This window comes from Manihot esculenta, chromosome 2 (assembly GCF_001659605.2).
Source record: "Manihot esculenta cultivar AM560-2 chromosome 2, M.esculenta_v8, whole genome shotgun sequence".
In the NCBI taxonomy this organism is placed as follows: domain Eukaryota; kingdom Viridiplantae; phylum Streptophyta; class Magnoliopsida; order Malpighiales; family Euphorbiaceae; genus Manihot; species Manihot esculenta.
In genome coordinates this window covers 2,809,749-2,836,996 of record NC_035162.2, presented here as the reverse complement: position 1 = coordinate 2,836,996, position 27,248 = coordinate 2,809,749, and the positions used below count along the sequence as shown (strand labels likewise).

The 27,248-nt window shown below is 34.3% G+C and overlaps 5 protein-coding genes across 7 annotated transcripts; 3 read left to right on the top strand and 2 right to left on the bottom strand.

Moving 5' to 3' along the window:
* The first annotated feature begins 312 nt into the window (after positions 1-312).
* Positions 313-2,395, top strand: LOC110609493. 3 transcript variants are annotated; one of them, XM_021749087.2, is made up of 2 exons: positions 313-471; positions 1,524-2,395. In XM_021749087.2, the coding sequence occupies exon 2, from the start codon at positions 1,556-1,558 to the stop codon at positions 2,093-2,095; it is 540 nt and encodes a 179-aa protein (XP_021604779.1). In that variant the 5' UTR covers positions 313-471; positions 1,524-1,555; the 3' UTR covers positions 2,096-2,395. The 3 variants fall into 3 exon arrangements, with proteins under 3 accessions (XP_021604779.1, XP_021604780.1, XP_021604781.1); XM_021749088.2 differs by having other exon boundaries at positions 324-471; positions 1,338-2,395; XM_021749089.2 differs by having other exon boundaries at positions 327-471; positions 1,530-2,395.
* A 6,152-nt stretch (positions 2,396-8,547) lies between these two features.
* On the top strand, positions 8,548-11,568 carry LOC110609490 (flavonoid 3'-monooxygenase CYP75B137). Its single transcript, XM_021749083.2, has 2 exons — positions 8,548-9,695; positions 10,706-11,568. Exons 1-2 carry the CDS (start codon positions 8,718-8,720, stop codon positions 11,324-11,326), a joined length of 1,599 nt encoding a protein of 532 aa, XP_021604775.1. The 5' UTR covers positions 8,548-8,717; the 3' UTR covers positions 11,327-11,568.
* Positions 11,569-11,770: 202 nt separating this feature from the next.
* On the bottom strand, positions 11,771-14,629 carry LOC110609489 (primary amine oxidase). The gene is made up of 5 exons (XM_021749082.2): positions 13,207-14,629; positions 13,015-13,128; positions 12,482-12,931; positions 12,301-12,398; positions 11,771-12,207 (listed from the first exon to the last, which is right to left on the bottom strand). The coding sequence occupies exons 1-5, from the start codon at positions 14,497-14,499 to the stop codon at positions 11,994-11,996; spliced, it is 2,169 nt and encodes a 722-aa protein (XP_021604774.2). The 5' UTR covers positions 14,500-14,629; the 3' UTR covers positions 11,771-11,993.
* Positions 14,630-16,351: 1,722 nt separating this feature from the next.
* Positions 16,352-22,051, top strand: LOC110609491 (maspardin). The gene is made up of 8 exons (XM_021749084.2): positions 16,352-16,601; positions 17,219-17,344; positions 18,041-18,139; positions 18,877-19,019; positions 19,775-19,883; positions 20,968-21,075; positions 21,173-21,313; positions 21,446-22,051. The coding sequence occupies exons 1-8, from the start codon at positions 16,530-16,532 to the stop codon at positions 21,860-21,862; spliced, it is 1,215 nt and encodes a 404-aa protein (XP_021604776.1). The 5' UTR covers positions 16,352-16,529; the 3' UTR covers positions 21,863-22,051.
* A 2,123-nt stretch (positions 22,052-24,174) lies between these two features.
* Positions 24,175-25,234, bottom strand: LOC110609496 (probable calcium-binding protein CML13). The gene has a single exon (XM_021749093.2). The coding sequence runs from the start codon at positions 24,907-24,909 to the stop codon at positions 24,466-24,468; it is 444 nt and encodes a 147-aa protein (XP_021604785.1). The 5' UTR covers positions 24,910-25,234; the 3' UTR covers positions 24,175-24,465.
* Positions 25,235-27,248: the final 2,014 nt, after the last annotated feature.

The window sequence follows — 27,248 nt, the reverse complement described above, 5'->3', positions numbered from 1 at the left end:
TAATAATAATAATAATAAAGATTAGTACAATTGTGAAAATAATTTGAAAAAAAAAGCCTAAATTTGGGATTTTGTTTGGACACTCACCAAAATAAAATTTGCAATATATGAGATAATTGTTCCGAGTATGGTCAGACGACTAATGAGCTATATTCAGCTGATAGACTTTCAACAAAACGAATATCTTAAACTGTCTTCAACACGTGGCATGAGGGGCTAGCTAAATGATGATATAGCCATTAGTCAGAGGCTAAAACAGAGAACTCAGGGTAACTACCATATGGTCTGTCCCAGCATATTAGAACTCCATTAAATCCAGAAATACCACCAAAAAAAAATTTTGCAAGCTTCACATTCGTCGTTTTTCTAAATCAAATAAACTGTCGATTCTCCAGGTAGAAAGGAAGAACCCTAAGTGGTCGTGATCGAGGAGCGATTCTGGATTTATTGTCTTGATTTCTTCTCTTACTGGTATGCAAGTTTTCGCTTTTGATTTCCGTTCTCGCATTTCTTTTCAACTTGCAACGAGCTGCCTCTCCCCCAAGCCCCCTCGAAATATATAAATAAATGAATAAACCCTAGAATCTTCGAGTCCTTGTGGGGAAAGTTACATTTTGTAGGTTTTATTATTAATTATATCATTTTCGGCGCTAATTTCGGCATTATTTGGTGGTTTCGTGTATGGTGTGCGTGTGCGATACTAGTTGTTATGCGTTACATGATAAACTTAGTATTGCCGTTGCCTACTTGCTCGTAGACTTGTAATATGTGAATACCTAGTGATTTTAGGTAATTTGGTTTTGTTGGATTTGTGTTTGCTTGTGTAGTTTATCATTGCTTGAATGTTCTTCTTCTTTCTGTGTTCCCCTATGCCTTCTGCAAATGTTTTGAGAATTAAATTATTTTTATAACTCGATGATCAGAGAATTGATTTGCTCAATTCACTGGTTGATTTATAGTTACAAGTTCGAGTTTGATGAAGGCCCATAGTAGTAATTTCTTATGTTGTCTAATACTCACCAATGCATCTTTTGATAAACTTGTTACCATGATCAACTTGAATTTAAGCATGGGTAACTAGTAAAAGAAGGGCTGAATTGCTTTAATAATGAACCTCAAATATGTACCCTTTCCTTTGTTGGACTGGTTTTATGGTTGAGCTAATTGATCTGAGTTGTGGTTAAGCTAACTTCTTCCTATTTAAGCTTCTTGAAGTTGGAATGCATATTCTATTTTTTGCCTGGATTTTTAAATCGTGTCTGCCGTTCCTTTTTGTATTCAGATAATGAACAGACACCTTAAACCTGTCCTCATATCCTTTTTTTCTGATTGATCAGATTTGATGCCCTTCAACTCTTACTTTCCTGAATTCAGATTTTCGAACACCTCCTGCATGTCACCTAGTGTCAAAACGAGCATTTGCTAATATTAATGATATGAAGAAAGTGTGTCTCATGCTACATATCATATTAGCCATAAATTCTGAATTTTTTGCTAATTAGCAAAATATCTTCCGTGGATAGCTTCAGGTACTATTTCCAGGATAGTCACTATTATGGGTGATTTTTCAATTCATGTTAGTGCTGACCTTGTTAGTAGACTTGTCAATAACGATGAGAAGTTAAAGAGGAAACCTAAGAAAACTAAGGTTAAGGTACCCCAAGAATCTGCCCATCCCCAAAGTAAGTTGAATCAAAAGCAACTTCATGATGATCCTGAAACGCACAAAGGGGTTCCTTCTCCAACAAGGCCAGTACAACCGCCATTGTTCTTGCCTGTAACCCCATCTGCGCATTCTTCAAGCACAGAGTTAGATGCAATTAGATCTGCCCTTCAAGAAAGTGAAAGGGTCCTGGAAAAGTTGCAGAAGCAGGAGGATGGCATGCTGCAAGTAGTAACAGAAAGAGCCAAGGATCTTCGTGATAAGGAATTTAAGCTTCCATATCAGAAGCCTATGCCCTGTTTGGCTGATTATGAAGCTTGCCGGGCATGCTACAAGGAGAGTGGTAATAATATACTGAAATGTGCCCCTCTTACTAGGAGCTACTATGATTGCGTTCACAGAGTTAAGCAGCAAGTGAGTTTAGCAGATTAATAGTTTTTCATGGAGGAAAAATTTTCCAATGCTTCAATATACACGATTCCATGCTAATTGCCAGTTTCAAAATGATAAAATTACATTTTTGCGGCGCAAATAAAGCATACTTAGGTTCTTATTACTGATATTGGACCGTATGCGTTCCTTTCCTAATGTTATTTAGGATTTGTTAGATCTTTTGTTTCTTTGTATCTCTGAAGTTCAGAGTCTGAACTGTGTTCTAGTTGATTTCCAACAAGTTAACTCTCCGATTTGGACATTGTATTAAGCTCTGAATGCCTACACGTTTCCACATCACAACTTTGTGCCGTTAGTTGGGTGTATTCTTATTTGATTTAAATAGGGTGGGTTTATTCTTATTTAAATTATTGAATTTAGAAAAACCTGTATAGTTTATCTTCATTATCGGTCGAGCGTGCAGCTGAGTGAACAGTAGATCTATTTAGTTAGGAATTTATTTACAGAAGGAGAAGGGAGATATTGATCAAGCATAGTATTTTGAATGAAGTAGAGCAATTGGGACCAAAAATTTTCCCAATTAAAAGGAGCTGAATAATTATTTTCAATTCTTTGATTTTAAAAACCTTTAGATTTAAGAATGATTGCTTTTCTTGTAGTTAACTTGTTGGAATAAAAGAATTTAGTTCTTTTTAATTTAAAAAATGCTTATCTTGCATGAAAATAAAGTAAAAATTTATTAGAATTTTTTTTCCTATAAAATCATTCATGAGAACTAAAGCTTTGAGAAAAATTATGAATTTCACTTCTCTTGATGATGGCAAGGATGAAATTGGGGAGCCGAAAGACAAGTTAGTGGGCTACTTGGATCCGCATTATTTGGATGATGAGCGCTGCGAAGAACAGACGACAAATATATTGGTAAAATTAAAAGTATTTGTATGTGAACATAGAACAATCGATGGTCTGTCTTGCCTCTAACCAGGGACAGCAGATTATTATTGACATTTTTTTTATCAAAAAAGATAGCTATTATATATGAAGAGGAGCCGTCATACAATCCTTAAGGAAAAGATCCAACTCATGAGGGGATTAGAAGTTCATCCTGACAAGAGATACCGATTTCTAGTATTTTTGGCAATTCAGTATGCATAACCTATAAATATGAATAACATTAAAATCCGGATTATTGTCTAAAATTTTGCGAAAAGCTTTGATCTCCCAAGGGATAGGGCGGGAGAAATTCAACAGCAAAAAATCTAAAACAGCGCGATCTGATTCATTGGTAACTTAGAGAAGCCTCTTTAGTAAAGAAACAAATAAGCAAATTTCAAAGCATAAGCTTCAACTAGGGGAAGTACTATAAAAAGTGACAGCATTGCCATTCATGTAAGAACCAAGATGATTTTTTATAATAACTCCACTGCTATATAAGATATTGGGTCAAAAGAAGCATCAAAATTTGCTTTTATCCTTTCCCTTAGAGGGAGTTGCCACACGTGAGGTGTTTGAGATAAAAAAACATGTGAGGTGTCTGAGATACAAAACTGTAATTTTGTAAATCATAATGTCCTTGCAGAACTGTATGGTGCTGCCATTCTTCTAAAGCATTTTTGAGTTTTATGAATAACCATTAGCGGATAAGGAGAAACACTTTCAAATATTGTTGTACTACGAATTTTTCAAATCGTCCAACATAAGAAAGGAGTCAAATGTAAAAAGTCATACCCCACTTCCTTACTCATGGAACACAAGGAAAGTCACCAATTCGTGAAAGAAAAAAACCCAGAATCAATTAGGCATATACCGCAGAGATGAACCAAACCAGCTAATTTTGGCAAAATTACATAAAAACAACATATGCACAATAAATTCTTCTTAGATTGACGAGTCCACACACCTTCTTTGGAACAAATTCAAATTGATGGCTAAAGCACTTCTACTGGCTCTCCAAAGGAAAACACGAATTTTATGAGGAACAGAAAGAGACCAAATCCGGTAACAAACCACAAGATGGAGAGTATGGGATCTGCTTTGGTTAGCATCGTCAACCTTCTTCAGATTATAATAAACTGCTTTTACCGAAGGACTTTCAGATCTTGAGAAATGCCAAATGAGCTTAGGATCCCGTTGATCAAAGGAGAGAGGAATTTTTAGGCATTCTGCTTGTGTAAAACACTCTCATAGGATTGTTTGATCCCATTGCATATGTTGAACATCTACTAAATCAACTACATACATAATGGGACAATCTTCCGGCGGAATTGAAGAGACCTTGAATGCAGGTAGAGATGGGATCTAGGATTTTGTCCATACATTAAGAAAAGATGGGCTTGTCACTTGCCATTGAAGGTCAGTCTTCAAGGAATCACATCCAACCAACAGGGCTGGAAGAATCACGTCCAACCAATAGGCTCTTCCAGCCCTAGGAGGGGCGATAGCCAACAAAAGCATTCATAAAAATTGTATGCGGAAAGTATAATCCCTTCATATATCGTACTCATATAAAATTTGAATTTTAGATTGTTTTCCATGCTTGCTTTGCTAATAAAGCAGCATTAAACAAATTTAAGTCTTTGAAATCAATTCAACTTCCATTTTGTTTCGTTAGGTCCTTCCATCTTCTCCAATAGACTCCTTTTTTGTTCATAGTTTGCTTCCACTATAATTTAGCTGTCATTTTATGAATCTAAAAAATAAAGCATTTTGGGAGTTTAAAAAAAGACAACGAAATATGGTATTATTTGAACTACTCCTTTAATAAGGACTTCTCTTTCAGCCATAGATAGAAAATAATTTTGCCATTTATATATTTCCTTCATAATTCTCTTTTTAAGAAAATTCAAAGTTTAGGACCTAGATCATTCTCGTTCAATAGATAAATTAAAATATTTTGATAACAGAGAAAAATTTTAAATATTTAAAATTTTAGCTACTTCGTGTTGAAATAATACATTATATTCGTCGATGGTCAATTTTAAGAATTCAGTTTTTTATATAAATGCTTTGCCAAAAAGAATAGTGTGATATGGAAAGAGATGATTCCTAGTAAATGACAATATCTATGGATCTTATATTCTATGGAGTTGTTAAGTTGAGCCCTGTGATTGGTGGGGAAAAAACACTTTATTATTAATGAGGCAAGAGGTGATCCCCCAACTTCCTTGGTTCCTTTGATTTGAGACAACTGTCATTTTAATTTAAAACAATGGCAATGACTTGTCATGGGTACATAAGATATTTAAAAAATATATATATTAATTTATTCTTTATTTTTATTTATTTTTTTCTTCAAAATTTTTATTTAACTTACCAATAGCATTGATAAAATTGAGAGAGTTAAATTTAAAATCTTTTTATAGAGCTAAGGTCGTAATAATTTATTTTATTTCTTTCATTTCTTTTTTTTTTTTCCTGATTTTCCTTTCCACATTTCGTCTAAACTTCGACTCTGTCTCTCTCTTCATTCTACACCTTTCTAAGTTCTAGTTTATTCAATATTTTTGGCTTCGTCCCCTAAGTCTTGTTTTACTCCAATAATTCATTTTTATGCTTACTAGTTACTGTTAGTGGTCAAACGAATAAAGTTAAAGTCAGTTCCAAAGTTAATTTTTCCACTTAATTAATGAAATAATAATATATTAATTGGTAATTATATTTATTAGATGTTTATGTGAGACAGATCTGTAAATTTATTATATTTTTACAATTACTTTTATTAAGGTGAAAATATATTTAAAATAGTAAATAAATTCTGAAAATTAAATAGGCTTTCTTACACTCCTTCTAAAAGTAATCAAAATGGACATCAATAAGCTATTTTCATGTAGTATTATAAAAATATTTAAAATATGTTTTTAAAATTGTCAAATATTTTTTTTAGTTTTCCATTTTTAATATTTCAAAATATTGTCAATCTTTTTTACATTACAATTAACATATAAATTATTTATTATAATTCTATTTAGTTTTATTTTATTTTTAAAATAATTTTTATTTTAAATGAAAATTTAAATGATTTTTTAATATTTAATTTAAATTATAGTTATTAATCATGATTTTACTTTTTCAATAAATTTAAAAATTTTCTGATATAATTAAAAAGTTAATATTTAATTTTTTTTAATCAAAGATATTAAGATATTCATTAAAAAAGCTTTAAAGAGATCACTAATAATATATTGAGACTCAAGAAGGATGTTGTCTTTTTTTTTTTTCATAATCTGATCCAAATGACTAAAGAAGAGGGTCATTTCTTTCTCTCTAAATTTCAACTACTATTGTTGGATGATTTAAAATAAAATATGAAACTTTTCAAAAGATAGTTAAAATATCTAAACTACAAGTAAGAGAAGACTAAAAAAAGTTTTTAAAGTAAAAAGAAAGACGAAATTTTTAATAAAAACATACGTATCATCGCTATAGGAGGGGCGTTGAAACTTTAAAAAGGGAATGCCGATTTTACACATTCGCATCAAGAAGTTATCTTTGGAGTTAAAGGAAGAAAACTCAAACATTAATCGTTAGGTAGAAAAATGGTAGAGAAACTATATGAGGTTTTGCCCCTCTTGCTCCACCATTCTTTTTTCATTCATATTTCATTATGATGCACGAATAATGAAAACTTTCACATGCATATTCAAAAAAATCAGAGAAAAATAAATACAAAGCAAATTAAAATAACTCATTTCATTTAAACACAATTTACCGAAAAACAATCATATAAAAATTATGTACAATTTTATTCGAAGGAAGAGAATCAATCTGCATCCAGATGAAAGGGAAAGAGCAGCCTCCACCCAAAAAGGATGGGGCAGCCGCAAGATCCAGCAAAGAAGAGGCATATGCCTCAAAAATAAGAAAAAAAAAACCTCTATCTACCGAAAGAGAGAGGGAGTAGTTAGTTATATCACAAATTCAACCATTTAACTGAAACAATAAAAATAAAAACACACAGAGGTCTCTAATCAAAATTAAAATCTATAAACAAAAGACGAAGTAGTCAAGATCAGTTGGGCAAAAGCAACTGCCATTCACTTGAATTTTTTGCTTAAATAAATATTTCATCACGCAGTTGTTAATTTGTTATTGAATATTGACCACTCCTTCAATGTCCACCTCTCAAATCACATGGCCTCCTACAGTCCTACTCCCTTTCTTTCTTTTTTTTTTTTTTTTCTAAAAAATTATTATTATTTGTTTTCTTTACTCTAACAATAAATATAAATCGCCAAATTTTACTTAATGTGATGGCCAAACATATATATTAATTTATAAAAAATGATAGTTTTTTTTAGTAAATTGTTCTAAAATTTTAAATGTTATATATAGTAAAGAAAACATAAATTGAATGGAGTTGGGTTGGTTGGGATTTGGATTCGTGGCTTCAATGGAAGTCAGAGATGAGGGAAATTAATAAAGAATGATCAATAAGTCTCTAATTGAGAAAAATCATTAAATGCTTATTCAATTATAAGTGTGAAATTTTAATCGCTATTTTATTATTTTTTTTAAATTTATTTTATATATATATATATATATATATATATATATTTTTTTTTTTTTTTTTTTTCTGAACAGCAAAAAACTATGTACATTGATAATTACAGCACTTGCTTTGCTGGAAAGTAAATATCCATTTTCTCATTCCACACGCACTGTCATTAGTTGTCCTCGGAGAAGATCCGGCTTCGTTGCGGACACTATTTTACAAAAAATTATAGCATGATCAATAAAGTTTTAAACATAATAAACAATAAATTTATGCATTTTTTTAATTAATAATTTATAATAGAGTTAATTTATATTTAATTAATATGATTTTAAATATTTAATAATTATAATTATAACTTAAATATTTAATATATTAATGTCAAATGGCATAAACGGACAAATATTTATTTAGAAAGAAATTGGGTCCATCAAATCAAAGTCATAATAATGAAGGAATGCGCAACTAGAACTGCCACATATTTATCAACTTGCCAATCGCATCCCTTAAAAAATCCTGGAAATAAGGCTGCATATGCTCTTGCTTCCAAAGGCCTTCGCGATCATTCTTTTCTTTGCAATCCAGATCCAGTAGCTCAACAGGCAATTGTATTTGGCTCATTGCCTATTGAACCTTTAATTTAATCCACTCTCAGGAGAATTAAAACAAAAAAAGAAAAAAGAAAATAGCACTTTTACTGAACTTAACATTTCTTTTAAATCAAAGTTTTTAAAAATTTAATTAAATCCAATCCTTTGGGAAAAATTTTAAACTAAAAATATTAAAATTTTTATTGAATAATTAAAAATTAAGTAAATAAAATTTTAATTTTAAATAAAGTTTCATTTATTTTATTGAGAATATTTTTCATAAAAATATTTTATATTTTTTTAATATTTAAAATATTTAATTAGCAGAAAATATATTTTTAAAAAAATATAGTATTTTTTTTAAAAAAGATTATATATTTTTCCGTCTCTTACTATTATTGGTTTTCCGTCTCTTACTGTTATTGGTTTCCCGTCTCTTACTATTATTGGCTGCTGTCTTGAGATACCGAAGTCTCGTTGTGCCGGCACCTTCACAATTTACTTTTGTCCTTACTCATACCGAAGCATCTTCAACTTTCTAGTCTGCTGCTCTTTGTTATGCTATGCTTCTATTTAAATAATGCTGTTCACCTCTTTAATCTCATTCCACAACTCCACAATGACGACCATCTCAAATTTTCTTGGAAATTTCGGCACCGATCTCTCTCCTTCTATATTATTGGCCCTCTGCGCCTTCTTCGCCGTCCTTTGCTATACATGGGTGCATGTCAACTCCAACAAAGGGAGCTCGCCACTGCCACCAGGCCCACCGGCCCTCCCCTTCATCGGCAACCTCGCCTCTCTTGACCCGGAACTTCACTCTTACTTTGCATCCTTGGCCCGTACTTACGGGCCAATCTACAAGCTCCAACTCGGATACAAGCTTGGGATTGTGATCACCTCTCCATCTCTGGCCCGAGAAGTTCTCAAAGACAAGGACATAACTTTTGCTAATCGAGATGTCCCGGATGTGGCCCGGGCCTCCGCTTACGGTGGTTCCGATATCGTTTGGACACCATATGGGCCAGAGTGGAGGATGCTGAGAAAGGTATGTGTTCTGAAAATGCTTAGCAACACCACTTTGGACTCCTTTTACCCACTTCGCCGCAACGAGGTCAGACAAACTGTAAGTTACCTTTATAGTAAGGCCGGGTCACCGGTGAACTTTGGAGAGCAAGTCTTTTTAACTATATTAAACGTGATAACCAATATGTTATGGGGAGGCACGATACAAGGGAAGGAGAGGGCTAGCCTAGGAGCAGAGTTTAGGGAAGTGATTGCGGAGATGACCGAGTTATTGGGGAAGCCGAATATTTCGGATTTTTTTCCGGGTTTGAGTCGATTTGACTTGCAAGGCATGCTGAAGAAGATGGATAAGTTGGCGAAGCAGTTCGATGGGATGTTTGAGAAGGTGATTGATAAACGGGTGAAGATGGACGGAGAAGGTCGGGATAGTGGTAAAGATTCTAAAGACTTCTTGCAATTCTTGTTGAAGGTGAAGGATGAGGGAGATACCAAGACACCGCTAACCATGACTCACCTCAAAGCCTTGCTTATGGTATGTAAAATTGCTCTTCTTCTTTATAATGCAGAATATTATTAGCAATTTGAATTTTAAGAAACCAGAAACCATTAGAAAATTTAGCTCACTTATCTGTATAATCAAGACTAATAACACAGTTTAATAAATAGTCACAATGGCTTTAGCCCATTGGCTTTGGAGTCACCTCTAGATCTGAAAGGCCTCACCGGAGTTTGAACTCATATATTGAGGAAAAAGGAAAAAAGAAGATAAATACCGGCTAAGACAAGGTTATGAACTTATGTTTTTGGTGGAAAGGAAGAGGGAACAGCGATAAGAACTGTGTGGGCGAGAATTTTTTGCACTATGCAATAGACTTGATGATATTTGTGTCGTGTGGGGTTAACTCTATCACAGAAAGTCGAGACTTGCGAAGCTGATTTCTTTTGTTCGCTTATTCTGCAGATAAGCGAAAAAAAAAATCACTCTTTTCAAGAAAATCCAAATATGATTGTGACCTTGGTTTGCAAGTTGCATGTTTGCATATGTAGAAATATAAACAAGATTCGTTAGGAGGTGCTTTCATCAGTGCAACTCCCAAATTGATTTCTCAATGTTTAGTTTTTTTCTTTGGTAAATAGGGGGAGAGCTTACAGCTCAGATAGAGCAACTGGGAATACTCATATCTTTACTCAGAATGTCCTAGGCCTTCTGGCATATCCTTGATCATCTGGAAGGCAATTGGTGTTGAGTGGGCTGCCTTAGCCAGCCAATCAGCTCCTTTATTGGCCTCTCTGTTATATGGCGGATTATTATATGTTTACTTCTTAATGGTTAGTTTGTCATATCAAATATTGAGAATCTGAAATTTCTTTGAGCACAACTAAAATGGGTATTAAATTCAATAACCGTTAGATAATTTTCCTTCCAAGATGAAAATTGCTCTTCTCAAATTTAACTGTATTGTGTTGTTTATATACATACCATTTCCCATTTTTCTAAAACATGTCCTTTTTTTAAATTTAATTTGTTTGCTTTATTTACAGGATATGATTGTGGGTGGTACAGACACATCCTCAAACGCAATTGAGTTTGCGATGGCAGAAATTATGAACAAGCCAGAAGTGATGAAAAAAGTTCAGCAAGAATTGGATGCAGTAGTTGGCAAGAACAACTCTGTAGAAGAGTCTCACATGCACCAACTACCTTATCTATATGCCATCATGAAAGAGTCACTGCGATTGCACCCTGCACTCCCTCTGTTAGTCCCTCACTGCCCTAGTGAAACCTGCACTGTGGGAGGCTACACCATTCCAAAGGGTGCTCGAGTTTTCATTAACGCGTGGGCGATCCACAGAGACCCTTCAGCTTGGGAAGATCCATTAGAGTTTAGACCTGAGAGGTTTTTGGATAGTCAATGGGACTACAGTGGAAGTGACTTCAGTTATTTCCCATTTGGATCTGGACGCAGGATTTGTGCTGGGATCGCAATGGCTGAGAGGATGTTTTTGTATTTACTTGCCACCCTTCTGCACTCCTTTGATTGGAAATTGCCAGAAAGGAAAACAGTGGACCTGTCGGAAAAGTTTGGGATTGTTTTGAAGTTGAAGAATCCTCTGCTGGCTATTCCAACACCAAGGTTATCTGATCCAACACTCTACGAATAGCTCTTAGCGGCACTAATAGTTTATCCATTGTACTCCACCGCTTAGGCACAAGGAGCTATATGGAAGTATAGCTTTATAATAAATACCGTGCGGTAACGGTTTATTTAAATACATTTATCACTAGGTAGTTATCTGTAAATATAACTTTATAATAAATATAGTGCAGTAACAGTTTACTCAAATACACTATAATTTTATACTGCTCACTCATATATAAAATATATTTTTTACTTTTTATATAAGTAATATTTTATTTTTAATTAATTATGCTTTTATTTTAAATTAATTAGATAAGTTATAGATAATTTATATTTTATAAAGATATAAAATATAAATAATTTAATTTTAAATTTAAATAAATTTATATTATTTGGACATGTCCTGGCTTACTTTTGTTAACCCCTATTTAAGTTATGGGGAACTATATGCTTACATTAGAGATGGATAATATATTTGATATTTACAAAAAGCGAATACATATGAGAATCGGCTTCTACATTAAGCCATCTACAAATAAATTTTAGTTTATTGTTCAGAACCGGAACTATTAGCAGACCTGTCCACATCAAATTTTGACCCATGGAGCTTTGAGCACACTCCAGTTATTTTATTTATTTTTTGTGAGAATCACTCCAATCAAAGTGGATATGATTCTACCTCAAGAACTTCAAAACCGTCCATCTGCAGGGCGACAGACGGGTAGGTCCTTCTCCAAGAATGGTGCAGCTCTTAGAATGGGACTGCTTTCGAAGAAATTTACAGGCTTTAAATCAAAGCTCGAAGACACAACCGGCATTACAGGGAAATCCTCCTGGCACGGAACGTGATGGAATCCCAATGTGTACCACAACACAATATCTTTATTCTCAATATTACGATTCCTGTTCATCATTAATTACAAGAAGCATTCGTTTATTGTTCAAAGAATAGAACATCATCAAAATAAATGTTCAGGGTTTCTAATCTGGACATACCTTTGAGACCACACAGCAATTGTGTCATCTCCCCTGCTTTGGTACACTAGCAGTCCACCGGCCCATTGTTCGGTTCGGTTGTATGGGGTAACCCATATCTAACAACAGATTATATCCAACTTCAATCCCATAATTATATAAATAAGGTTCTACAAATGCATTTATCAGGATTGTAAAGTACCTGGTTGTTTGTGAAAGCACTTCTTTTCTGCGGAGGATCAAGGTGATCAAGCAAGCTAGCTGCGTTCCCACCAGGAACAATTTTATACCCTGCAGGATTTCCCAATCTAGACCGCTTTGAAGGGTTGGTTACGTGAAATTCTGAAGGGTCATAGAGCTTAAGCTTAATTCTTGCGTCTTCCTCTGTTTTTACCGTCTCTCTCTTTGCTTTTATGTAGCTTTTTCTGGGTGATTCACCTGGCAAAGTCTCTTCCTTGACTAAATGAACCTTAACAAGTGTGTTATTCGTGTCATCAATATCCATGTCCAGGTGGTAAGTGATGAAATGATCATGTACAACACCGATGACGTTTTCAGAGACCAATGGGATCGACATTTCTTCTTGCTTGGGTATTTGATACACATTTCGATAAGTTGTCCCTTTCACCATCAGCATCCCTGAAAGAGACACCTGCTAGATACAAAGTAGACATTTACCCTCGATAAAGAAATGGGAGTTAGGGTGATGTTAAAGTGTATGGTAAAAGAATCGACCTTAATGCGAATCAAACCATCAGTTTGAAATTCCCAATCAAATATGTAATCATAGTTTCCTACTGATGCTGCCATTCGAGCCACGAGTGTCACTTTAGCCCTTGATTCTCTAATCTGTCCACAGTTTTAAGATCTTCAATATCTCTACAAGTCTAACCAGTAACCACGATATCATTTAACAAAGTTACGCACCTCGAAACCATTAACAGGGACCTCCGAGTGACGCCAGCCGATATCTCCAGCATACCGTTCGAACACACAAATCATATTGGGTTGAACATATGGCTTCCCATCAGAAGACACAAAAATTCCATCTATGTAGTGGGAGTGCCTAGGGCAATCATTTAGTGGCACAAGTGACATCGCTGTTGCCCCTAGACCAAACTCGCCCGCATCCATATATGTCTTAAAATACCAGTTCTCATCAGGGTCCATGTAAGGCACAAACAATTCTGAAGCGAACCCTTTGTACATCACACTTCTTAGCACCCCAGTCTCCGAGTCCCTAACCATAGCCTTGGAAATGATCATGCCAGCTCGTTGGTCAGCCTTCAGGTGGAAAACCCAATTTGCCCATTTAACGATGTGCCCATTTTCTATGCTAAAGCTTGGACCTTTTGGTTGTTCTATTGATATTGGGTTTAATGGCTCCATTTCTGGCGGCTTTTCTTGTGCTGTGTATCTGTAATCTGTGTTAGTGGCTTTTGGAACTGGAATTCCTCTCCCCTTGTCAATAAATTTTACCACCTCTTTTTCATCAAGGTCCACGGTTATGGTTAGCCCTTCGAGTGGCCTCATGTAGAAATTGACTGTGTCCTGGCTAGAAAAGCACTGGACCTTAATAACCCTTCTCCCTTCCTCATCAGGCCCATACCAACCAGGTGAGGGTGAGATGCAAGACAATTCCGATAAGGGAACCCCTCTTGCGATGGCAGATTGGTTCAACTCTTGGTGAGATGCTGCCACCTTGATTGCAGCAGAGATGTCGTCCATAGACACCATAGGGTACCCTGCCCCAAGCTTGATTTCATGGCTCGTGACTCGGCTCAACTCCAAATCAACTGTGAGCACATTAGACTGTCCATTAAGCAGTGCAAGTACAAGTGCCTTCCTAGGAGGAAGAGGATCACCTTGGTTCCACCCCAAGATCCGTTGCTTGTCAGGTTCATCAAGTGATAAAAAGTGAATAGGTGGGAAGGAAGACAAAAAGGGCTCATAGGATGAGAGGATGGTTCTGACCTTGTTGATTTCTCGTACAGTAAGTGGATCTAGTGGGTGCTGAGGGGTTCCAACTTTGAGCTTGTGTATCTGGGTCTCTGAAGCCAATCCCGAGTTGGAGGAAAATCGATTCTTGGATGTGCAACATGGGGTGGATTCGGAGCAACCCTGAAAATCTAGTTTGTCTTGAGGATACCAGTAATATGCAGTAATGAATAGAACTATGAATAAGATGAAGGTGAAATTAATGTATGAAGCAGTTTCCATTCTTTCTGAGAGTGGAAGGCAAGTATGCAAAGCCTTTAACAGATGGTCGGTTCCATCAATCAATATGATTGAATGACACTGGAATCTTTATGATGGGAAGAAAGAGGACAGATAAAACCAATTGCTTTATCTGATTTATTATTATTTCTTTAAATGAATAAAAACACCCATAGGGTGTGGGCGAAATTAGCATGGAGTCCGTAGAAAAAAAAAAAGATATTATTGAATGTTAGAGCAAGAGGGAAGCTCTGCAATAAATATAGCAATACAAGTCAATTAAATGTTTAATTTTAATTCATATTATTGAAAAATATTTAATTTATTTTTAAATCTTATGTAAATTAAATGATATTCATTATTATTATAATCGGTCCATGGGATGACGAACATATAAACTTTAATTATTTGACGTGCATTTTGATAGCGATGTAATAACTGAAAACTTTAGAATAGAAAGGTCTTTGATGCCGTTCACAGGGCTGATTTGTCAATTGCCGGCCTAATAATATTTTCCTTTGTCCTGTAAAGATTTCTATGGAAATGGCATCTTCTCATCGCCATTTGAGTATTTGTTCTTTGAGAGATTTGAATAATTAAGAGTTTGTAGCTCTGAGTGGAATTTATTATCAATATATAATGGGCCTCTACTTGTTGGGTTGTTGTTATACTAGGTGTCTTCGAGTGCTTGGAATGAAGAAACATTTTTCCGATGAGATGGTGATGGGACGCCTCTGATTGCGCGGTAGCGGCGACGACGTTGGTCCCTTCAACATTTGTTACAGCTAGGTTACTTTCTAGTTGTAGTTATTGTTTGAATTATGGGCTATCTGTTTGTGGGCTGACTTTGTCCTGTCTCCTGTATTTGGGCTCATACCCTTTGTCAATGTAGTTTTTATCTTTGGAAATAAAAACGTACTCAAAGTCAAAGGGTCTGCGAGCAATATTTAATTTAAATCTGAAAAAATTAATTGATTCAAATTAATTTTAAATTTTAATTTAATTTTTTTATTTATTTTGATTTAATTTAATTTAATTTTTAATTTTAAAATTTTAATTATTTTAATTCGATTTGATTTTAATTAAAAAAAATTAAAAAAATCAGATCGAATCGATTTAGTAATAATAATATATTATTTTCAATAATATAGAGATATTAAATTATATTAAAATTAAAATATTTTAAATAAATTTTAAAAAATAAAATATAAAAATTAAAAAATTTATTAAAAATTTAAATTCATCAAATCGAATTAAATTATATTAATTTAATTTAATTTAATTTTTAATAAAAATTAATTTAATTTAAATTTTATAAATATTAAAATTTTAATTTTTAATTTATTAATGAGATTCGATTTTAAATCGAACCGAACGAATTCTCGGGCCTGAGGAATTGGCCAAAGCAACATTATCTTCTCAAAGTAGAATATCCAATTTACATATACAACACTTATATCAAATTCATAATTTAAAGTGATAAAATTACTAATTATTAATTGTGGTTTAAAACACTAACCCACTAATTGCACATTTTTTGCATTTTATAGCTGTACACATTTTATCTAAAGTGGAAAATTTATGTATTAAATTTTTTATAAAATATGTAATAAATATTTTATTAAAATAATAGTATAACTTTTGAATGTAGAGGAAACAAATTTATAAAAACATTTTTCAAAAATTTAATGCTCCAATATAAGTTTTCATTAATCACAGAACAATCGTCCGATTATAAAATTTTCTCCATGAATGACCGAAGACTAGCCACGTAGTTCTATCATCCAGTCAAGACCTTTCGCCGAAATTAATTAATTAATAAATAGAATTCGAAAAAACAACGAATACTTGCGCGATCAAATCAATCGATAACAGTGACCACATTGATCCCAAAAAACGAATTGATAATACTTGAGAAAAAAAGAAAAAGAAAAAGGGGATTAATAATGATAGTGATTCATTTCTTCTATCAAATCTGACATCCTTCTTCCCACTGATACGAGATTTTATGTTCGAGGCCTGGATTATTAGCAATGAAAGGCGTCTTCTCGGCGCCCGGTGATTATGTTTACTTCAAGTCTCAAGTTCCTCTCCACAAGATCCCTGTTAGTGTTTTTTAATCTATTTTATCCCCCCCTCCCATTTTTTTTTCGATTTTTGCTTTTTTAGCATTAATTTCATTGTGGGTTTTGTCTTAACATTTATTTTTTTGCTGGGTTTTAGTTATAGTTTCCTGTGTCAGTTTTCTGCATTGGGTTTTTCTCAATTTCGACGTTTATTGATCTGGGTGTGTTCAATTATAGCTTGTTAATTTACTCTGCTTACTCCTTTTTCAATTCCTTTAGTTATAATGTATTGTATCAAGACATTGATGAAATTCATGGTATGTATGTATGTATCCCATCGGTAGGGTAAGTTTCAATTTTCAATCTGAAAGATGAAATATTTGCTGCGAGATGCTTAAACTGTAATTTTCGGTTGTTTTTCTTTGTATTCTTATGACCTTGAACTTGAACATTTTATTAGCGTTCGGTCTGTTCAGTATTAACGTTGAATTTCAATCCGTAGCTTCATTTTACTATACAACTGGCTTTGTTTGTAACCTTAGACTCTTTGTTCTATGTCAATTGTTTGGACGCAAATGAAGAATACTATTGTTCTTTTGATATTTTTGTTTGCTGCATCTCAATTTGTAATTCCACCTTATTCTTTTTCCTTATAGATTGGCACGAAGCAGTGGCGTTACTATGATTTTGGTCCTAAAGTGGTTCCGCCGCTGATTTGCCTTCCTGGAATAGCAGGGACAGCTGATGTTTACTATAAACAGATTATGTCGTTGTCCATGAAGGTAATATAATGTTGTAGTCAGCTATAAGAATAGATGGGCACGGTTGAAAATTTCCTTTCTTCTCTTTCTTTTGTGGACAAATTGTTAGAGATTCATTCTCATGGTCATGTTGCACTATGGATATCCATAGGATTATATCTTTCTTTTGTGGTTCTTCCTCTGACAGCAAGTACCTCATTTGGGTACTTGATGCTATGTTGGATAAGAATCATAAGTAGTTACTGGATTACTGTTTCTAAAATAAAATATAAATAAACAAAGTAAAATTGTTAAATCTTTTCCATTTGTGTGGATTTGTTCTTTCTAACAATTGTAGTATTGGTATATATGGAAAGTCTATTGTTCTGAAGCTGCTACATTCTGTTGTTTATTTCAATAGATTTATTGATGATCTTTTCCTGTTTTCATAACCAATTTTTTGAACCTCAACCTGTTGGTTAAATGGAAAGCTAACTGGTTCAATCAGTTTAACCAATCAACAACTAGTCGGACATATATATATATTCAAGGTAAAAATAAGAAAAAGCATATTGATCTTAATCTGGTGCCCAATCCAGTCTGTTGCGGTTTTCAAAAAATTAATCATAATCTATAATTATCCATTGTTTTTAGGTTTCAAGTTTCACTACTCATAGTTGCTGTCAATATCATCCTGTTAAAGCTGTTTAACATAATGTGTCTTTTGCAATTTTTCAGGGTTATCGGGTGATTTCTGTTGATATTCCTCGTGTATGGAATCATCAAGAGTGGATTCAAGCATTTGAAAAATTCTTGGATGTCATTGATGTTCATCACGTAAGAACCTTAACTTTCTCATTGCATTATTTTAATTAATCATATTGAATTATGTAGACAGTAGTGTTGTAGCATGCCAACTGCTTTTTTCCTTTATGTGCCTTTCTTTTTTAAAATTTAAAATTCCTACTACTGATTTGAACCTTTCCTTGCATATGATTGAGTTGATTCATGGTCCAAATATTTAAAAAGCCAAGCCCTCAGGAGCCAGTATCTTTTTTTTTCCCCCTTTTTCGGCTTTTTAACTATGACTATGGAGTGGCCACTTAGCCTAGGTGGTACCACCTTGTTAGAGCCTCTGGGTTCATAACTTGTTCTGAAGCTGATTCACTGGTATAAAAGCACCAGACGTATTTCACATTATTAACTTGTCAGATAATTTTTTTCTAAAACTCTTTTTGGTGCATCAGTCTGGGCTATCTCTATATGATTCTGAGTCAAGAACTTTTTAACGTTCTTGTGTATTTCTGGTGAAGGATGATCTATTGGTGCTTTGCCAGCAGTTCTCCACATGATACCTACTGTATTTTTCTAGCTGTATAGTTTGTTCATTATTATTAATTGTCTTTCACCAAAACTATGCAGTTAAGCTGCAGAGAATGAGAAAAATTGTATCGTGACAAAAGTTACTAGCTTATATGTTTGTATATGTCATAGGCTATTTTATCTTGTTTGCTATCTTTACTTACTGAGAACTGGCATATAGTTTGACTAGACTGATTAATGTGTACTAACAGATACATCTTTATGGCACATCTCTTGGTGGTTTCTTAGCGCAACTTTTTGCACATTATCGTCCAAGACGAGTGAGATCATTGATTCTGTCAAATACATTCTTGGACACAAGCAGTTTTGCAGCTGCAATGCCATGGGCTCCTGTGTATGTGATCATTTATCATGCCCATCTTTATTTGTTTATTAACTTTGTCTTCCATTTGTTAAATCATTGTCATTTTCCGTAGCAGAATGCAATATTAGTTGCTTCATATGATAAGATATCATATGCGTGCAACATTGTGGTCACATATAAAAATACATTATGGCATGGTTAAACGAACTGGAATATGACAATAAAAAAAGAAAAAAAAAGAAGAAAGAAGAGGCAAAGCACAAACTTGTCATAATATATGTATTGATTAATATCAATATCTTGTACGATAAGAAAAATTGAAGTTCAGAAAATGGCTTTGGTAAGATGGAATGAGGGAAAATGAATAATATAACTGAACTCAAGTAGTTTGGGCTTAACAGTTTGTGTACTGTAGCTAAGCTGAGTGTAAACGTGTTGGACAAAGTGCATGGATACATCTGCATGGTAATTTACAAAGTCATAGAAATCCAGCTCTTTTTACTGAGTTGCATCTGTCTAGCAACTGATCACAGTATCCTTGCAGAAGGGACTGTGAATGAGGGGGTGAGTTGATGAGTCTTTGTGTTTAACAAAGTGCACAAGGCAGCCTAAAAATGTAAAATTATCTGGTAACTGGTTTTTGAAATCATTTTGGTATCAACTGTTACTTTTATGTTCTAATCTCAATTATGTTTTTTATTATTTTTTTGCCTGATATGTTCAGCGTAACCATGTGTGAATTCATAAGCTTGTCAATAAAATTGACTTGCACATTTTTCATGCAGTGTTAGCTGGACACCATCTTTTTTGCTGAAAAGGTATGTCTTAACTGGAATTCGTGATGGTCCTCATGAACCGTTTATTGCAGATTCTGTGGACTTTGTTGTTTCTCAGGTAGGTCTTTTACCTAATTCTTTGGACTTTGCTAAAAAGCCAATTGCACTTATCCATTAGTATAATCTCTGTGCTGTCTTTAGTTAAATCTCTTTTGATGTGTTTAGTATTGTTCTAATCTTTTTATCATAGAAGCTGATTCTTTTGTTTGTAAGATACATGCTTCTAAAATTGTTTAATCTGTCATGTTCTTTTCTTTTTGCTGTATCCTCAAAGATCACTGCTCAGATTGTTGCACTGCAGACCTGTTGGTTTTAGAGTCGGAATTACTGGTTCTTGTTATTTGCTAAAAATGTTAACACCCGTCTAGTGAGGCACTTTTCTTTTTACTATGAAATACCCAAAAGGAATAAATTTGCATAAGGTTTTTCAGCTTGAATATTGGGTTGTGATTAGAAAACAAAAGAACTGATGTAGCATTTCAGTTCAGTTATTTTTGGAAAGAAGTCTTCAAAAAAATATTGAGATGTGGTGCACCTTGCTTATTCTGCTTTTTGGATGCAAATTTCTTGCCGACTGACGTTATTATGCTTTCAACAGATCGTGTGTTCATTTCCTTCTCTTTTCTGGTACTTCCAAAGAATTCGTCTAAGCTACTAGTGAGGAGAATAAACCCCTTTTCTTGTCCATAGGTTGATCCTTTGCTACTTGCACTCAGTTAACCTGTCTATATATCCTGTTTGTGAGGAAATAGGTCATTTTCTGCTAGGTTTTTAGCACTGAAAATTAGTTGTTGGCGCAAAAAATATAAAGTAAAATGTCAACTTGTTTGGAAACAATGACAAAGGATCATCGAATGCATAGAGAAAGTATCCAAACTTAGTGGAATTATGACAATGGCAGACAAATAACTAAAGGGACAGAGAGGTGGTCTCCCAAAATTAGCTTAGGCTTTTCCATTACGGGAAATTATTTTCCATGAACTCACTTTTGGGCATGCCAAATTGCAAAACATGTTGATAACGTTTTCTATAGAACAAATGTAGCCTCAGTCTTTGTTGCCAATTTAAACATCTGCCATATGAGAATAGGGTCAAAACTTTGATGAGTCTTTGAATTTTGTGATGTTTGATTATTAATTCAGGTTGAAACGCTTTCAAGAGAAGACTTGGCCTCCAGATTGACCTTGAATGTTGATGCTGCTTCAGTTGGATCGCTTCTACTTTCAGATTCATATATCACTATAATGGATGTAAGTTATTTGAAATTTGTTTGTGTACACGTGCATTAAGAAGACTTTCCACCAACTGAGCATTTCTTTTGGCATGTTTACCACCGTCTCCTTGAAGACAAACGACTATTGTGCAATTCCTCAGCAGCTCAAAGACCAATTGAGTGAAAGGTATCCCGAAGCTAGGAGAGCTTACTTGAAGTCAGGAGGCGATTTCCCATTTCTTTCTCGCCCAGATGAAGTGAACTTGCATCTTCAGGTTGATGCAATATCCATGTTTGCTTATCTGTGTGTGTGTGGAGAGAGAGAGAGAGAGAGAGAGAGGGAGTGTGTTCTTTCCTCTGCCTAGCAACTACTGTTTTATTACTGATTGGGTATCTGCATTATGCAGCTACACCTGCGACGAGTTGGGGTTGAAGCTCGACCAGACTTGGTCCGTGGCATCCCTAAAGATGGCACCGGTGGGAGTCACAGTGAGAAGGAGGAAAAGAAAGAGGATCCAGATGACCAACCTAAAGATGACAGAAGCTCTGAAAGTCAGTCTGGAGAAAATCCGTTGACTCCTGCAGAAAGTTCAGAATCACATGCTGTAGAGCAGCTCCTTAGTAATGCAAAAAGTTGCCTCATTGCTCAGGAAGATACTTCACATCTTTGTGAATCATTGAAGAAACAGTACATCACAACTGCTGAAATCCTTTTGCTGTCTACTTGTGAAAGTTATCTTCCACTTTTACTTGCCTCTTATGTGGAATCCTTGTACATTACATCCAAATTGTTGTCAGAAAGTCGGGCAATTGGTGTAAAATAGACACTCAGATATGACTGTTCACTTGTCTCTGCTAAGTTTCCACAACCATTTGTTGCAAATTGACTTTCATGGAGGTTGCTAATGTTTTGGCTGAGAATTAGTTGTGTTTGACATTGTTGTACATTTTGTACATTTGGCATTCTAAATTGTCATGATTTAAAATGGTCGAGTGAATTTTGTGCATTGAAAGATTTCTTCCCCACTGCATTTTGGTTGCAGACCCGAAGCAGATCTTTGAATTAACTAGGCCGAGATCTCCTATGTCCATGGTTACCGATTAAGATGATGAAGGACAGCTTTTTGAGAACCGCCTACACCATCACCTTACCTTTTCAAAGAGCGTAATATATATAGTAAATGAAATATATGCTTCATTGTTCTCTATACGTACTCTTAAGAGTACTTCCATTATATTATATTCAATTCATTAATATAATTTATTTATTTCTCCTTTTAGATAACATTTTAATCCCTCGAGTTTTTAACTTTTTAACATTGAAGTTATTACATTTGATATCTGAGACTTGAAATGTCGCTTAAAATAAAATATTTATAGTGGAACATTTAACCATTGTTTAAGACAAATATTCAAGTATAAATTTCGCCAAATGTGAGATTTTGAAATTTACCCTAATCGATATCTTATGGCTCCAAAGATGAAGTAACAAAGACAACGATAGTTTAGAAATATTGTTTCTTTAATAACAAAAATAAAATATTATTTTCTGGCAGCTCCTAATTTAGTTAATGAACCCCAATTTCCCAATAAAGATCCAATCTGACTAGCTAACATTAAAGCAGCTGCCACATCTTCACTAAGCCACCAGAGTGCTTGCTGTAGTTGACTCACTGCATAAATTGATACTAGAATGGTAATCATCACAAATTATATTAATCGAATTAGACATACAAATATTAACAACATTAAAAAAATAAAAAAAAGCCTTTTCCTTCTTCCATGGACGGAGATGTCCTGTGATCATAGTACAGTAATTACTCTGGTTTGTAATACCCAACAGGCTTGTCCACCGACTTGCTTTATCCATTAAATCAAATACAGCTTCAATTCCTCCACAAGCAAAAACAAAACTAAAAATTAATAATACCTACATAAAGCAAATCCTCAGTTCCATCAGAAATGGGTACTTAAAATCTTCTGCTGCTCATCACGGAAAAGAAATGTAACACTCCTATAAACTTCCAATTCACCTGGATATTAATGAAGACTTCAGTCATGTTTCAAGCTTGCTTTTCCATTTGGTGCTCTGCTCAACTGACCAAACTCAGAAATACAAATTTCCACATCAGTTAAAGATTGACAAATTATAGGACCACATGCCTGGTAAATTCCATTTTGATACCATAATTATTTATAAATATCAAAAAACAAGCTGAAGGAACTTCTCTTTCATTGGGAGCAACATGTGATGCCAGGGACAAACCTATCAAACAATAAATCATTTTCCCTAACAAACAACCATTCAAACTGACAAGAACGTAGAAGGGACAAACCTAGGCATAACTTAAGGGAAGACAAGATCATGTAAACTCTACATTGCGCCAAAGAATGAAATAAGAGTCGCCATAAATCTGAATAAATCACTGAACTCTAGGCTTCTAAAATCTTTCTTGCCCCAATACATAAAAATCTCAGCGGAGACCAGCCTGCTTTTCAGATAAGAATTACTTATCGAACAACCTTCTGAGCTTAAGTATGCCAGGTTCAAATCTAATTTGATATCTCAAAGTTCAACCCCGCGAAGTAGAAACTTTTATTCACTCTGCCATTGACAAAATGAAATTTCAAGATTGTGATAGTAAACGTTTACAGTCGTTACTAAAACCCTCCTATTTTCCTGCAACTACAACTGGTTTCTCTCATTCTTCAATTTTAAAACGGAAAACTTGATCTAGGACTGGTTAAACCATACATGAGAGGCATGAGGTCAAAATCAGGGCATAAATTAGGTTTAGAACCCCAACCAATCAACAAATTAGTATCATGAAGTATGAAAGCAGAAACTACTACTAGTCTCCAGCAGCATTTTCATCAGTCAATTTTTGACAAAACATACAAAGAAGGGAATACCAAAGACAACTGTAGGTAATAAAATATATTCCTTACAATTATCTTGAATGCACAAGGGTCTACAAAAATCTGGCCCTCATGTAAGTTTAAGCTCCTTACAATTATCCCAAAATAGTACCAAATTCATTACAAATGAAATGCCACAAAAAGGGGAAAAAGAAAAAAGGGAAATCTGGAATAAAATAAAAAAATCAAAGTAAATTGTTAGCCCAAGAAAGCCAAATACAAAATCAGCAAATTTAGATTGCCTGAAAGTAAACAGATTCACTAAAAGCGTCAATACACTAGCTACACATTTTAAACATGCACATACAGAATGCCCCAACGCCTTTAATGGAAAACTTAGCATTACTTCAACAATTAGAAGAACACCATCATTATCCATCACTTCCAATGTCCAAACAACCCCCAGCCTCCCCAAATCAAAAACAAAAAAGCAAACCTGACCAAAGCACTTGTGAAAATTTAAAAAGCAAAAAAAGCACAAGCCCGCGAATTTTTAACCGATCTTACGTCACTTGGCCACCATCCTAGCAATGAAATCGTCGTAGCGGATTCTCCCATCGGAATCGACATCTACTTCTCGGATCCATTCGTCGAACTCGGATGGCTCGAGCTTCTCTCCAATACTAGTCAAAATGTGGCGCAGATCCACAACGGAAACGAACCCAGTGGAGTCCTTGTCGAGCACCTTGAAGGCATCACGGAGCTGGCGATCGAAGGGCTCGGTCTTCATGTGCTTGGCCATTAGATCGAGGAATCTGTGAAAATCAAAAGGAGTGTTTAGGCTTTCCCCGGTGATAATGGTCTTGAGTTGGGCCTGAGTGGGGTTTCCCCCAAGAGAGCGCATTAGGATCCCCAATTCGGAAGGGGCGATCTTCCCATCACCGTCGGTATCGAAGAGCGTGAAGGCTTCTTTCATGGAAGAGACCTGCTCCTCGCTGAGATCCTTGCCCATTTTCCGAATCGGATCCGGGTAGTGTCTCCCTCTCTCTGTAAAAATGCTCTCCGAATCTTGTTAGTTTGTGTCTGGAAATAGTGGTGCACGTTGTGTTGCGTGCTTGAATTTTGAAGCGAAGGGAACGACGAAAGGAGAGGGCAGGCTTTCAGGGAAGAAACGGCGTCGTTCCATAATGGAGTGGCGTTTGAAGGCATTGATTGAACTGTAATGATTGATGAACTGGGGTAGGGAAGAATGTCGTCTCAACTGGCAATCATTTTTCTGTGTTGGAAATTGGAACGGGGTATCAGATTCATTCAGACACAGGATGTTAAGACGAGACAATGCCCGGCTCCGAAATTTTTCTTATACAAAATTTTTATTTTCCTTCCAATGGTACTAACAATAGACAATTGTGTTTACTATTAGCATTTGAGAAATTAATTCTGCACCGGTATAGGATAAAATAGACAAGACCGGGTATTTTACTGGACTTTTATTTTTATTTTTTTATAAATTAATTTAATTTAATTTTAAATTTTAAAAAATAAATATTTTTTATAATAAATATATTTAAATAAATTTAAGAAATAACGTATTTAAAAAAAATTAATACTTTTTAAAATATCGATATAATATAATTAAATTTTAATTAATAAGTATTAAATCCCAATTTAAGTAAAAAGATTAAAAAAAAGCAATTGAATCTAAAATAAAATCTATGTTACAACCGTATCAAAAGTCTGTATTTTTCTTCATAAATGTCACATGTTTTTATCTTCAAAATTCAAATCAAATTACCTACTTCGACATTTGTGATTGTTGGGCTTCTCCATGACCCAGCCCATTACTTGGTATCCGTTCTGCAAAATTAAGATTTCTATGTTTGCTAGCCAACTACGTTCATTTTGGACGCCTTCCCCCTTTTTCAAATTAATTCTATAATTTAAATTTTAACTAAACTTTTTTTTAGATAACTAAACTTAGTTGTACTAAAAAGGTAAAATTCACTTTTCAGATTAATATAATAAGTTCTGATGACCTCTAAGTTTACCTCATTCCCGTTTAGGGCCAAACCCATGAAAATAGTTCATTACTTAGAGATCCTCAAGCCACTCACGCCAGCTGGGTCCAGTCCACTAAGCCTCACGACCGGGTTTATCTGGCTCTCTCCACTAGACCGGCCATGTCTTCTTTGCACCTTGGGCCGATCCCATTTAGGCCCTGCTTTGTCCCCACTCTCCGGTCTAGCCCAGAACCCGAAAGAGGATTCATCTATCCATCTTGCAAACTCGCCTACCCGCGCCCTGAGAGAATCAGAGGCCGTTACGCATGGGGCAGAGATTTGATTCCCTCGTACGTCCGTATCAGCGTGGCAGAGACAGATGGTCTACTGATACTCGTCCTATTGGCACGTCACTAGCAGACAAAAGGAAACCTATAAAAGAAGAAATATTCTCTTCTAGATTTAAACTTTTTCTAAGTTTTACAGAGCCTATTCTAAAAACCCTATTTTTCTGAATCTCAGATCATCAAGTTCTAATTTAAATTAATTTAATCCAATAAAAAATAATCCCACTATTCAACTAATACATACTCTAATTCTTCCATTACAAACTTCAGTACTAAATATGATAATTTCAAATCTTGTTTAATATTTTAACTTTAGTCCAATCCTACATATATCATTTCATTAAAAACATATGCTGTTAGAAAAAAATTAAAAATTAACAGTTCACATATTAAACTTCTATAATTGAAAATAGAGAAATTATTTCGCTAAAAAGTAAAAAATATCATTTAAATAGAAAAATATAATTCTTATTTCTTAAAGCAGATCATTATATATAATAATAATAATAAATTATTTGGATCGAATTCAAATAAATTTATAACATAAAATAAAAATTAAATTCACATGAAATTCATAATTTATATTATAGGTAATTTTCTTTCATAATGATATTATGGTTTTACTGAAAGGTGAGATCCGCTGCTCAGGACCACTGAGAATTGCTAAATTAAGAAATACTAGTTATGGAACGTCCCCCCCAGCCCGATATTGTCGCATATATGTCGTGATCTTCAAATCTCAAAATGGAAAAGTTGTTACTTTTTGACAGAGGATGAGATGGAAATGCCGAGCATGTCCCTAATACAAAACACGTGCACTAGTACACGTTCTGGTATGTTCAACATTTCTTTCTTGCCTTCTTTCTCTCTTACAAATATATATAATTGTAATGGGTCAAGTCTCGACATGAATCAAATGTCACAACTAATAATATTTATTTCACATTAATATTATATAATTAAAACATAATTAATATATTTTGTACATACTAACTCAATATATA